General features: G+C 32.7%; 2 protein-coding genes across 9 annotated transcripts in view; one reads left to right on the top strand and one right to left on the bottom strand.

Moving 5' to 3' along the window:
• LOC130892756 (segment polarity protein dishevelled homolog DVL-3) overlaps positions 1-11,613 on the bottom strand; it is a 30,748-nt gene extending 19,135 nt beyond the window's left edge. For 5 of the 8 annotated variants that reach the window (XM_057798340.1, XM_057798338.1, XM_057798334.1 and 2 more), the window contains exons 1-9: positions 11,352-11,613; positions 9,423-9,492; positions 7,040-7,236; positions 6,088-6,250; positions 5,854-6,023; positions 4,579-4,707; positions 3,508-3,602; positions 3,034-3,165; positions 136-401 (exon numbers count right to left, since the gene is read on the bottom strand). In XM_057798340.1, coding sequence (XP_057654323.1) covers positions 136-401; positions 3,034-3,165; positions 3,508-3,602; positions 4,579-4,707; positions 5,854-6,023; positions 6,088-6,250; positions 7,040-7,236; positions 9,423-9,492; positions 11,352-11,512 — 1,383 coding nt within the window. In that variant the 5' untranslated portion in view covers positions 11,513-11,613. The remainder of the gene's footprint in view (positions 1-135; positions 402-3,033; positions 3,166-3,507; positions 3,603-4,578; positions 4,708-5,853; positions 6,024-6,087; positions 6,251-7,039; positions 7,237-9,422; positions 9,493-11,351) is intronic. The other 3 variants (XM_057798339.1, XM_057798337.1, XM_057798342.1) reach the window with 1 other exon arrangement.
• A 368-nt stretch (positions 11,614-11,981) lies between these two features.
• LOC130892529 (U6 snRNA-associated Sm-like protein LSm2) lies at positions 11,982-13,852 on the top strand. Its single transcript, XM_057797983.1, has 4 exons — positions 11,982-12,210; positions 12,270-12,337; positions 12,392-12,482; positions 13,677-13,852. Exons 1-4 carry the CDS (start codon positions 12,208-12,210, stop codon positions 13,800-13,802), a joined length of 288 nt encoding a protein of 95 aa, XP_057653966.1. The 5' UTR covers positions 11,982-12,207; the 3' UTR covers positions 13,803-13,852.
• The last annotated feature ends 647 nt before the right edge of the window (positions 13,853-14,499 follow it).

The following is a 14,499-nucleotide window of genomic DNA, read 5'->3' on the forward strand; positions in this document are numbered from 1 at the left end:
AAATAAAATTTCATCAGAACAGAGCATGTACGTAAAACTTAAAATCAGATTGGTATGTGCTGATATTTGGTATCTTAAATCATCCCGTAAGTCAAGTGTTTTTCCAGGTTTTATCGAAGTTGACGTGACACTTACCTGTTCGGAGAACGTAATTTTATTGACCGTATGTCTGATAAATCCAGCTTTCAATAAATGCGAAGCGTATTTTCTTGCGTCTCTTCTTTCTTGAAAACCTTCAATATGTGTCAGTAACCAATCTATCATGTCAGTACCAATAAAAGCATTAGGAATTGTTATTTTGAGCCACATTCTGTCCCGAATTTCTAATCCGCTGTCCGCTCTTTGCATCGCTTGAACCACTTGAGACATTGGGGAATTTACAGACAATGGTTCCTCCATATCTGTAACATTATAATATAAATGTCTGGTTATTTTCAGATATTTTAATGAAATCAAGTTCGAAATAATGTTAAGCCGGGAAAACTATTTTTTAAAATTTAAATCTTCTAGATTCTAAGGGCTCTTTTACACTGGGACAACACTATGCATTGCAACATACCACAAATTGAGGATGTTACATGCTACAAAATCCAACATCATGCGGCCGATGTAGCATGCTTCAATCTATTTTACTTTGTGTCTAGATAGTTTTCAAAACATTGTGCTATTATTGGAATGCTTTTGGTTTACTTATTAGTTCGATAAAGGGGATAGATACCATAGATTATGGCTGATCAAGCAACTTTAGCAGTAGCTTATTTAGTACCAGGACTTGCACGTAGACAATGGTGGAAGAAACGTTGATGGAAAAGAACATTATTCCAGGACAACCTACTGACTAGTTTACTAACAAATTTGAGAGCAGATAATGGTACCTTATTGAGAAACTTTATCAGAATATCAAATGAGAACTTTGAAATTTTACTACAACTAATTACACTTTATATTCAAAAGAGGACAGTAACTACTAATAATAATTAACTAACCCTAATAAGACCAGTAATCACATATACGATATATATATATATATATATATATATATATATATATATATATATATATATATATATATATACGAACTATAACAGGACCAAACATAACACAGAAAGGAGAAAGAAGGTAAGAAAGTGAGATACATAAAAGCACAAAGGCTCAACTGATCCGGGCACAGCATGAGAAGAAAACTAATTGAAATGATATAAGAGCACTCAATATAGAAAACTGGTGAGTAAAATGCCCGAATCCAAGAGAGTGGAAAATAATAACAAAAGCAGCCAAAACAAAAGACAAACTATAAAGAAAATAAGAATCAGAAAACTGCAAACTGCAAGGTAAACCATTTTTTACTGATTTCATTAGATCCAGAACGCTTTGTTTATTGGTGATACGATTGTGTTCCCAGTCGAATGCGTTTCTCAGATTTTTAATTTTCTTGTTCAATCTCTTTTTTACTGCAAGGCCACATAAAACATTTTTTTTTTATAATTTGTATTGAACAAATCCCAGAACACTTTACTTTTTTTATAATCTTTAATAAAGTCTAAATATTTTTCATTACTCCACTCAATGAGCGACAATCTTTCTTCAATTCAATTTCTTGAATTGAATCAAAACATAACCTAGAATCTTTCAGAAGTTTAACTAATATGGAGCAATCGGTTCGTCTTTGTAGTTCTTGTCAATTTTGACTAGTAGTTTAGTTTTTCTTTACATTTTTGGGATTATTTTTTTATGTACTTAATGATTTTGGTTAGTGAGTAATATCATAATAATGTGACTTGTTCTACAGTGAAACGTTTCTTCGGAAGCTGAATCGATGGTGGAGTTAATCATTCACCTTTAGTAGTTAAATTCAACCAAAGTTTTTCAATTTAATTGACAAAATAACAAGTGATGTTGCACAGATTTTTAGCTTATTTAGAAAATAGAATTAATTTGATACTTGTAAGTAGTTGTAAAACGGTATTTTACCATTTTTGTGGTTATTAAACGCTCTCTAAGCAAATTTTTTGCATTTAAAAATTATATTTCTTGGTATGCTTCATTGTTTTGGTCAGAATTAGTAATAAGATAATTTTTTGAGTAGCTTTACTGTGAAAAGTTTCTTTCAGAAGCCTTTAGTAATTAAATTAAACTGGAGTTTTTGTAGTTCACTAAATAGCTTATTTAGGAGTTGTCACCTGTATTTTACCCATTTCTTTGCCATTTTTAGGGTTATTTGGTACACTCTAGGTGATTTTTTTTAATTTGAAAATTTTATCTCTTTTATCTCAGAATTTATACTATTTAGGTTCTCCACCATGAATTGTTCTTTTCAGAACCTGAATGGATGGTTAGTTAATCATTAACCTTTCGTAGCAAAATTCAAATGTAGATTCTAAATATAATGAAATTTTCGGACTTGCTCCACAATGAATTGATTCTTTTGAAATTTGGAATGCTACAGATTTACAAGAGAAATTTTGGATTTAATTAGGAACTAAAATTATTTTTATAATTGTAAACAGTTTTGACCTGTATTTTATCTTTTCTTCACCATTTTTGATATTATTTGATACCCTCTAAATTATTTTTTTTTATTTAAAAATTTTCTTTCTTTGCATACTCAATTATTTTGATCAGAATTTATAATAGTCAGTGATCACATAATTTTGTGAACTGCTCGGAAACCGAATTGATCATTGATCATAGTCAAATTTGGATTTAATTGGTAGAGTAAAAGTTATTTCTTTGACATCTTATTTATTAGACCTTGTATATCAAATCATATTTTGATGAAGACTGAAATAAGTCGAAACGTGAATAGTTTTAAGAGACCTGAAATCAAGATGATTTATTAACAAAAAAATACAAGTCTTTCCTCCAGGCGATTCTTTGAGTTTAAGAAGTTAATTTCTTGTCGTTCTCCAAGATTGTGGTGTTTAGTATTGTAAATAATGATCAAATTGGAAATGGAAAATGCAGCAATAATAAAATAAATAAATTGAAAAAAAAAGTGTGTCAAAAAAGCCTCATGGTTGAGTGCATACATACCAGGACCTAGAAGACACTCACGTTCATTGGCAGGTATCGTGCTAGCTATTGATGAGCTTGATAAAGTTGAACTACTCGGTGGTCTCGCCACCGGATCCCCTCGAACTGCAGCTGTATGCGCCACCCAAGCACCTACGAAAATAAATCAATTTATAGGAGTAAATAATTTAAGGTTGTAATGTTCGTACTAGTAAACTGGAATTATATTGGAAAAATTCATTTAAAGACCAGATAAAACATTCTAGACACTTCTAGATTTAAACAAAAAGCAGCACCGGACTTGTAAATATTGAATTCTTTAATAAAAATTATTTGGAAACCTAAATAATTCTACGAATCCTGACAAACAAGTCACCAAAAGTTCTGAAGGACATACAACCACGCAAATATAATTGGTATATGATTTATTTTACAGAAATTCAACCAGTTCATTGGAATTTGAATAATCATTGTATTTTATTTATTGTTACTTACCCGGATCAATAGGTCTGACAGGTTCTGTTCGTGGTATTGTGAAGTAACCTTTAGGATTGGGATCCCAACATTTGGCAACGACTAGTTTAATCGGTCTAAAATAAAAAAAAACACTATATTTTCAAATATTGTGAAATAAAATCATCTTTTCAAATATAATGAAGATAAAGTTAAAAGAAAATAAATTAATATAATGTCTCTAAAATCAAATTCTAAAGAATCGAAATTTTCTTAAATTAAAAGATTGTTGTTCTAGAAAAAAAAAATGTGGAACTAATTGAAATATATGTTCCATAAACTTCATCTTTAGAGGAAATAATCGAACAATTTTTATGTTTAAATTTCGATTTTAACCTTCAAATAGAAGAAGAACTAACATCATCACCTAATTATAAGAAGATGTACACCCAGGTAATGAAGTTTAAATTTTTGAAACCGTGAAATTTATACTGAACACACTGTTTACACTACCACTCACAGTTACAATGTCTGACGCGCGTTTCGATAACCAAGTTATCTTCTTCAGAGACAGTGTAATTGTGAGTTTAAGTGTAAATAGTGTGTTCAGTATCCCAGTTAATGTTAAGTCTTTTATAAATCTGTACGAAGCACGTATTACTCCTCAATATGTTCTTTATCTGTCTAATCCATTCTGCAAATAGGGCTAAGGGTAAAAGGGCTATAATAATTTTTAAAAAATCCTCTTCAGAAACTGAACACCAAGCTCTACTGGCTTTATGAAGACCTCAGCCTAGTGACTGAAGTCAAAAGGGCCAGACTCAGATGGCTAGGCTACTTGGAGAGTATGCCTGAGGAGCGGGGGGTGCACAAAGCGTACTGAAAGAAGCCCGAGGGCCGACGACCATGCAAACAATGGCAGGATGGGAACTAGGTGTGAGGGGGTGGAGTTTTGTATCGTGATGACTGGAGGAATGTGGTGGAAGATGCCAAGGCTCTTTGAGGGTCATAGTGCCAGTGGTAGAAGTATTAAAAAAAATACTGATGATAATTTTACATGATCGTTACCAATTCAAGTGATGTATAATAAATGTTTTGATTTAAGAAACTTACCCGGGTTTTTGTACAACTTCTCTTAATACTTTAACAGCTTCATCGTTTGACATATTTTCAAAATTTACATCATTCACCTGTAATATCATGTCACCAGGTTCTATCCTGCCGTCTAAAGCTACTGCTCCCCTGGAAAATACAAAATCAAATATTATCAGTGCTCTTAAAATTTGGTATAGTTTCTGTGCGCAAATGAAAATAACATAGCAGATTTTTAATATTGAGGATGATATCAATTCCTACACAAATTAATATTTTACATTTCACTTTTATACTTATTGTTGATATTCTGAAGCCTAAAAACATCAACATCACCAGCGCTACAGCCATACAGAAGGGCTTCGACTTTCTCTAATCTTGAACACCATCCTTTCCGGTCCCTTGCAATGAACATCCAGTTTGTTGCATCTTTAGAGACCAAGTCATCCTTGTTCTCCCTCTGCCTGGACTATCTGTTATTATGACCTTTAAGTTCTTTTTTGTGGACATACTGTTGTCACATCTTGAACATTATTATGTCTGTTACCTGATCTTCTGTACAAGTAACACCTACATCTTCAGACGTTATTTTTTTGGATAGCCCCTTAAATTTTGTGTCGATAGCATCCGTTTTTATTAGGGTTCAGGTTTCTAAGCTATAGAATAAAAATGGTAATCTTAATGTCTTACAGAGTTTGATCTTTGTACTTCTCGAGAATTTGACAGTCCAAAAATATCAATTGGTAAGCATTATAAGCCTTTTTAACTCTTTATTAACGTTTATTCAGATTTATCGAGGTTCCAAAATATACGAGGTCATCTACAACTTCAATGTTATATTCTACAATTGCAATATTTTGACCCGCATTTCTAGCCCTGGGCTCTTCCGTCACAGCCATTAATTTTGTCTTAATTGTATCGATTTATAGCCCATCCAATATCTTGGTTTTTGATTAGAGGATTCTGGTTGATTGGGCTCTTTACTCATTTGGTCATCTTTCATACTGAATATTCCATAGACTTGTCGTTTACAAAAATCTCTTTCGCTTTTCTTAGGGTTCTAGATATCTCTGTCCTCTCCATAACAACATAAGAATGTAATATTTATGTCAAGTTTGCTTATAATAGTTTCCTCAAGATATTCCATTTCTAATTGTGCTGCAACTTTCGATATGACAGCCAATTTCCATTCAAATGCTTCTCCTGGTGCTTTATTTTCCTTCCAAATGCTTCTACTTTATTAGGTCTCAGTTTTCTTGACTTCTTTTTAAATGAATATGTTGTATGAATACATACCCTTTCATTATGGATCCGACATATATGCCTCCATCTCCACCTTTATTACTTTGACCAACAATTGAAATACCCAAGAAGTTGACTGTGTCCATGTTTAGAGTAACGGTAATTATATTTAAAGACATTGTAGAATCTGTGATGCTTGAATAAGAACTTGTCCGAGACATTGCCTGAAACATATATGGATTAGAATATCGAAGTGTCAAATACGATGTTTACTGAAACTCAACAAACCTGTAGTCTTTGTTTACGTCGTCTTTGGGGTCGTTTGCGACCAGCAACTTGCAATCTACTAACGCTCGAACATTCTGATAAAGCGGTATGTCTTCCTGTCGTTTCCGATTGAAAACTGGTAGTTTCTAAATCTGAACTTACTATCGAAGCAGTTTCATATACCCTAAAAAGGTATTAATGAACAACTTTCGAAAAATATTAAATTTTTAAAAAATTTTTTAAAATTCAATTCTAATATAAATACTTAGATATTTTATTGACAATGTAGAGGGTGTCAAAAATAAGGTAACCCATATACTTTTCTCCAAACCTTACCTTCATATAGCTAACCATAGCTCTAATTAATTTCTGGGACGAAAATTCCTTTAATTTTTTTTACCAACCACCCCCATAAATTTTCAACGGGATTTATATCAGGACTATTCGCCGGCCATAGTAAAGTTTCAATATTGTTTTGCCGAAACCTTTTCACTTATCCAGCTGGTTTAGATCTGATAATTGAGACTACTGTGTTGAAGAATATGTCCACAGTTCCTGTGATGATACAATTTGTAAGTCGCCTTTTGGTACCCCTTGTTATATATAAATCAACTATACCAGGAATATCGTTTATGTATCAGCTGGCTAGTTGAAAGATTTTTGTTTTCCATCGCTATTTCACAATCTGGAGCCCCAATGGATATGATTTACATTATAATCACCCCCAGCAACGAATCTATTTATTACTAGGCCAGTCCAGTCCTAATCACATATAGATGTACCAAAGGGCTCTCTTAAGGTCATTTCCAAGATGCACAGTGCCTTTTTGTTGCTATGTTTGATGTCGATATGTGAGGAATAATTAGATACAATATTTACCATCAACTATAAAACCCCCATGTTTGAAAATAGAATAAATAATGTCAAGTTTCAATGCCCCAAAACTTAATTTCGTAATCGTTGAGATCTTTACCTTGGAAGATGTCCGTTAATACGTGAAGAGTATTTGTGGTGTCTTCTACCCTGTCTTGAACTTATAATACTCTCCGTGTCAGTACAAACAGATTCGCTTACTGGTGGCGGCGGCAATCTTGTTTCTGATTGATGTGTTACACTGTCTGTACATTGAGAACCTCCATCAGAATGATTGGAACCATCAGCTGATACCAACTAAACAGGAAAAAAGTTAATTTTCATCATATTATTTATATATAGGAATTTCAAATACAGGGTGCGGCAGCATAACTTCCTTTTTTAAAAAGTTCGCCATTTAGTCGGTAGATGTCGTAACGGAGTGCTAGTGGTCTCGTTCGAGAGGGGGGACTATAAAGTTTTGTCCCGGCACAGTTCAGTCGCCATCATGCGTTGGAACAGTGAGGAGCGTGCGTTTGCCGTTGAGGTTTACTTTTCGAGCGGATGTTCTGTGATCGCAACCCAGCGCGCCTTTCGGAATCGCTTTAATTTAGCCCCCTTGGCCCCTGTCCCGGACCGGAAATCAATTGTTACGTGGGTCACTACGTTCAGACAAACTGCAAGTGTGACAAGACGAAGAACTGGAGTCCCTCGGCCCATTAGATCACCGGAGAACATTGAGTTAGTTAGAACTTCAGTGTTGCGATCACCACGGCGTTCTGCGCGCAAACATGCGTCTGCCCTTGGACTTTCCGATCGTTCTGTGAGGAGAATACTTCATGATGATCTTCATTTTCATCCATACAAGATGGCAATTGTGCAGGAACTTTCTGAACGTGACTTCAATTCTCGGAGGAACGCGTGTGAGGTTTTTCTGGAAGTCGTTCCTGAGGACGCTATTGTTTTTTTTAGTGATGAAGCCCATTTTCATTTGTGTGGATCCGTAAACAAACAAAACATGCGCTACTGGGCTGATACCAATCCTCGACAATTGCATCAACGGCCTTTGCATTCACCTAAAGTCACAGTGTGGTGTGCAATTTACTCACGTGGAATTATTGGTCCCTGGTTCTTTGAGGAAAATGAAGTCACAGTGACAGTGAATTCGCACCGGTATGTAAACATGTTACAGGAATTTTTTTTCCCACGGCTAGATGAGTTGGACTTAGGGGACACTTGGTTCCAACAAGACGGAGCAACGGCACACACTTCAAGAACATCGATGGCTGTTTTGAGGGAACACTTCCCAGAGCGCCTTATCTCAATTAGGGGCGATTTGGAGTGGCCAGCCCGCTCTCCCGATTTGACCCCTTGTGATTATTTCCTATGGGGTTTTTTGAAATCCCGTGTGTATGTGAACCGTCCAAGGACCCTACAAGATTTGAAGACGAACATCCAGGAAGAAATTGCCAACATAACGCCTGCTATGCTGGCAAGAGTCATGACAAACGCCAGAAATCGGTTTACTCAGTGTATGGAGAATGGGGGACGTCACCTAACTGATTTGATCTTCAAAACTCAGTAAAACAAAACTTTATGTATGTGCCTGTATTATAAAAAACGAATAAAAATTTTCTGATTCATACAATAAGTTTTATTAACTTTTGAAAAAAGGAAGTTATGCTGCCGCACCCTGTATAAAGAAGCAAGATGAAAGGAATCGAAATTACTTTGGAAAAAAATGTGCAATACCACCCCCTTTTAACAAGATAAAAATTTTGTACATTTTCCTTGTACTTTGGTTACCTTGTATAATGCCTTGTATTATAAGGAAAATGGTGAATCAGTTGGCTGAATTTATAATTCAATTTGGTTGAAAATTAAATAAAAAGTAACACAGAACTTGCATTAATCTCTTTCCTTAACTGGCAATCCATTGATACCAATGCCAAATCCTTTTGTAAGCATTTCTTAAAGCCTTCCATCTGCGGTCATTGCCTTCTCAATGACTTATAAACAGTTAATTCCCTTGGAATTAAACTTGATTGTACTATGCCCCCGAAAACAATATCCTTGAGCTCTTGATCATATTTCATAGCAGGCATTTATAGATTGATTTAAGTCATCAGTTTTATATTAAATCTTCTGAGATTTTTCACAAAGTCATAGCAATATACATATTTGAGGTCATAGGACATCTTGATCTGACACTTCTACACTTTTGAAATCACTGATACCACTTGTAAACACTCTTGAAAGTTACTAGATCATAGACACTTTTTTCAACCAGAAAATTATGTTTCACGACAGGCACTGCAAATGCGATTTTACTTAAACGGATATAATAGTGGCAGATTGACAAACTAGAACAGGCTCAAATTTGCCACTACTTGTCTCAAAATATAAGGGTATGAGGCATACTAGTTGAAACAGATGAAGTTATAAAATACACCTAATATTTGACAGAAATAGAATAATTGACGACTATAGATTTTGAAACTCACCCAACTAACTACTCTTCCGTTAAAACATGGTAGAATTGCAGAATCTTCTATAATTTCTTCTTTAACGACACTAAAAAAATGAACAATGGTTAACAATATTGTACAAAGAAAAATTGATGCTTCAAGTTGTACAAAGGAATATGGTGCTGATATTGGTGGCCACAGAAATAATTCAAATGTTGAAACAAGGCCATGGTCAAATTTTGTTACTACAATACCCTAAAAATTTAATTACGAATGTATAAATCTTATTTTACAATGAAAATAATATTCATAGAAAAATATCGATTGATGAGACTTAATACTTACAAATTTCTAATTATATAATAATATAAAAATCTAAATATTTATGATCGCACTTAAAAACATTTTATAGAATGAAAAAATAAAATACATACTCTGCTTATTGATTTTTTCCCTGAATCTAACTCAGACATTTATTTATCAAAAAAAGTACATCTCTCACAGAATTAACCTGTCAGGTGTTGTTACAGAATAATTATTACCATATATTAATTTATAATATTACCAGCTTAAGGCATTAAGGTGCACCGAATTCAATAAAAGAAATATATGATAGACTTGAAGCTCATTAATTCTTCCCCTTTTTTTCCTCATACATTTATTTTTAAAAAAATTGCATCCCTCAGAATCAAAACTATTTTTTAACTGTTTACTCTCCCAAATTCAATCTAGCCCTAGGTGCACTTTCAGCACTGCCTTGCTCACAAGGTTAAAATGGGAGAATCTCGATTTGGAACACAGAGCACCCTATCCAGGTGTTTGTAAGCCACAGATTTTTGTGGGGAGTGTAGTAACCCCCATATGATTCCTCTTCTGCTCGGTTCGGCGATCCATTAAACTTAAGAGTCGACTCTCTTACCCTAGTGCCACTTTAAAGCAGCTAGCTCCTACTTTGAGCAAGGGATGAAAATCAGTATGTCTATCACAGCCAGTTTTTCATTTAGGTGGTGAGAGTAGCTGAATAATTTTGAATCTGTGAGACCTAATTTTGATAAATAAATAGTTTAGTATCATCCAATAAGCTGAAAGCATTAAAAAAACACGAATTAAGTCTCATCAATCAATATTGTCTAATCAAATCATTGTAATTTGAATAAAATTCAATACAGGTGGTATTAAACTTTTAGGGTGAGGTTCTCGTGAAATGTAAGCAAAGAACAGGGCTCTGATGTTTCACATGGCAAAATGAGTCAAATTTGAAGTTACATTATTATTGGCATACTCTCCACTGAAAAATCGAGGGTTGTATTTGTAAATTTATAATATGAATTTCACATATCATGATTCTTTATTACTTAATATGTACAATAACACAAATAATTCATTTATTCCATTTGACTTTTCAACGTGGAACTTTTGATTTAATGAAATTGTCTACTATAATTTGTAGAAACACCAAAATGTTCGAAGCAGTCCATCAATCCAATTGCTATTGAAATTTTATAAGAGTAATAGTCCTTTAAAACAGGTACCAAAAGAAACTACAGCACTGGTATGTACTTTAAAATCATGTTGTTCATTGAGAAAGTTGTAAATCAGATAAAAAAATCACTATAGTAAAATCTAAATCATTTCACTGTTCAAAAACTACTAACTTGAAAGAAGCACAATGAACTGATTGTGTGGAATTTGTCATATTTCTATACTATTTTAATACAAATTTCGAAATCTGCGGGTACTGTATAAATACGTTTACATTCTAAAACCACTTCAAAAGTATCCAATTCGAACACCAAACTTCTTATAAATAGTATATATTAACAAATTAATTTGTTTACATATACTTGTAAGGGTGTTAATATAAATATGGTAATGATTTATAATATTTTACGCCCATTTAAAACATGATATAACTTTTCCAAACATTATATAAAAAATATTCTAATAAATAAAAAAACTTATTACCCAAAATCATCATCCATCGATTTAAAGAAAAATTTGTAGTTAGGCCTGTTGAGAACATTTTTAAAATCCACTAATGTAACTTTATCCGGGGAAATCGGTATTTTCACTAAATATGGGGTTTCTTCATCATCTATATGATATATAACTTTCGTTTCTTCCATTTTCTGGCACTATATAACAATATATAATTTATTTATCTGACAATAATAATTCACCTTTAGTAAACATGGCGGACAACATAGAACTACCACAGAACGTTTAATTTCATACATCACCAAACAATGTATCCTGCTTTTCAGTGATCACAGGAAATATTTTGTGTATATAAGGGTGCAATCACATGGAGGGAATAGAAGTTTCAGAATAGACCAACCGTAAAAGACATTAAACATGTTTGGATAGTTTTTTCCTATATCATGGATGGAAATACTGCTTTTATTCTCTGAATGTATAGGGAATAGTTTTAGGGGAAAGTAATGATTGGCTGTTTCTATTACGCTCTGTCTATTCCGACGCCTCTATAATTCCCATGTGTCTATACCCTAAAACTTTTTGAAGTATACGCCATAGAGAATAAAAGACATAGAGGTTTAAAGTAAACTATCAATGTAGCTATATATAGATTGATTTTTGTAAGTGGCTTAATTTTGTATCAAGTCACTTATTAAATAATATTTCTTTAGTTTTCTCTTCTTAATGGATGTGTACCACTTTAGTTAACAGCACAATTCCAAAAAATCCGGAGGGTAGAGTAGCTACAATCCATAGATCTAGCCTCTATAACGTTTGAATTTTTTTTATTTAAGAAACAGACCATACATAACCTTATTAGTGTATAGTATATTTATCCAACAAAATGGTAATATTTTAAAATAAAGGTAAATAAACAAACGTGATAATCGAATTATTATTTTTCAGTTGTTTTATTCGTTCTTCAAGTCTCTAATTGGTAAAGATGTAGTTGTCGAACTTAAAAATGATTTGAGGTAACTAAATTATGAATAATGCTTGGTTGAAATTTAAATATTTTTCTGTTTTAGTATTTGTGGGACGTTGCATTCTGTGGATCAGTATTTAAATATAAAATTAACTGATATAAATGTAACTGATACGGAAAAGTATCCTCATATGGTAAGATTCGTTATCCACATCTTCACATAAAAAATATAACTTTTTATTTTTCTTTTCAATTCTAAACAGATTCCGCTTTTGTATGAAAAATGTAATTGATGATTTCTAACTTCATAACTCCAATGTTAAAAGTACTACTATTTGTTTATTTTTTATGTTCTTGTTATTGCATATCTTATTCATTGTTGGAAAAGGCCAGCAGTTTCTTTCACTGTTCAAAATCTGCTAATACTTTGGCCAAGTTACTAATTATCTAAACATTCTATATTTATTTTAAGATAAGCGCATCAATGGCAGACACTTTAGTGAGGATATTTCTTTTAAAAAATAATAAAAAAAAAGAAAGAATATCTCCCAAATTTAATGTATGGCTATTAGGTAGTTAGTACTAAGTAAAATGACATAATTACAATTTTTTTTGATATGCATTTTTATTAAAAAATTCCAAATGACGTATTATATAATAGAATATTTTTCTTGACGAATCGTCTAGGATTTTATGAAGAAAATTTGATGTTTTGATCTACTTTGGTCTTTACCCAAATATAACTTGAATATTACATGAATATCAAAATAAATATTTGTTTCAATCCCTATAAATCTTTTTTTATCCTTAGTTGTCATATTTCATCAAAAATAAGTAGTAATTAAAAATTGTTTAGTCCTTTTTAATATTTGACAGTTTTCTTGTTTCTATATATGTGAATCATTTCTAAAAATATCTTTTTTGTCTTTTGTTTGTTTTTGTTTTTTGACATTCCATGATTGTTCGTTAATGTTTTATTGTTTTTATCATATTGATGACTTTTCAATCTATTTTCCAAATATTGAAATGTCTGCCCTATGTAGATAGCTTCACAATTATTGGAAGGTAAATACTTGATTTTAGTTTAGTGAAATATTTGGATAATGTATCATGTCCTTTTTCGTAATAATAATTCAATAGTTGTTAGGAAAGTCCTTGTATATATGGTAAGGGAATGTTTATTTTGTTTGATTCTTTAATTGATTATAGTATCTTTTAACCTTTTTTTTGAATAGGTTTAGTGAACAAAATAGATCGAAACCTCAATATTTATAAAGGTTAATTTTCAATGAGAAGAGACCCCGATTTATCAAGAAAAAAAATATAAAGGAGTCTAAGAAGTTGAAGAAATTAATATTAAAATATTCATGTGATACTTATGATTCCAGCTCTCTGTAAAAAATTGTTTTATAAGAGGTTCCGTTGTCAGATATGTTCAGTTACCTGGAGACGAAGTAGATACTCAACTTTTACAAGACGCTGCAAGAAAAGAAGCTTCAGCCCCCACTAGATAAGCCCAAATTATATCATAATTAAGTTATTGTTAATAAATGATTCCAGTATACTGTGTACAATTTTTTATTTAATCAAATCCCCTTCTACTGTTGTTTTTCAGATTAATTTCCAAAAGTTAGCTGCGAGAAATTAACGATTCAGCTGATTTTGTGACAACCATTATCTGTGGGAACCATGCACTTTCACTTGGTGAAAACTAAGCTCTCGGAGAGCCAAAGCTCTACGGTAAGGGCTGCGGTTCTCGAATCTTGTGTTAGAAAATTACCGCATGCGCGTATATCAATTTCGTTAAAAATTAGTGTTTTCCTACTTGGTTAGCTGGAGACCCTAAAAACGACCACCACTGGGATGTGAATACTCAGCGCTCTCAATGGCAGCTCCACGACTTCTACTGAAACGTGAAAAGTCCAGCACAAAACCGGGTTGAGTGCCAAACCGTGAAAAATCTCAGTACAACTCAAGTTACTTTAAACGCAAGTGGATGCTTTGGTTGATTTTACATACAAAATGGAAACCATAATCAAAACAAAACGAAAACTAGGAGAAGATTCTGTAAAAGCGTTAAACAAGTTAAGAAGGAGTCAAAGAAAAGAGTACGTAAAGAACAAAAAGCATGTTGTTGGTCCAAAGACTAAACTGACTTTAGAAATTAGAAGAAGATGAAAGCCACTATGGAATGTTTAAGAATATTCCGCA

Source organism: Diorhabda carinulata, chromosome 4 (genome assembly GCF_026250575.1).
Source record: "Diorhabda carinulata isolate Delta chromosome 4, icDioCari1.1, whole genome shotgun sequence".
Lineage (NCBI taxonomy): Eukaryota > Metazoa > Arthropoda > Insecta > Coleoptera > Chrysomelidae > Diorhabda > Diorhabda carinulata.

Coding starts and splice junctions, on each gene's coding strand:
- LOC130892529 (XM_057797983.1), top strand. Junction 12,338..12,391: donor GAACTTAAAAATGATTTGAG/GTAACTAAATTA, acceptor TTTCTGTTTTAG/TATTTGTGGGACGTTGCATT. Junction 12,483..13,676: donor CGGAAAAGTATCCTCATATG/GTAAGATTCGTT, acceptor TTATGATTCCAG/CTCTCTGTAAAAAATTGTTT.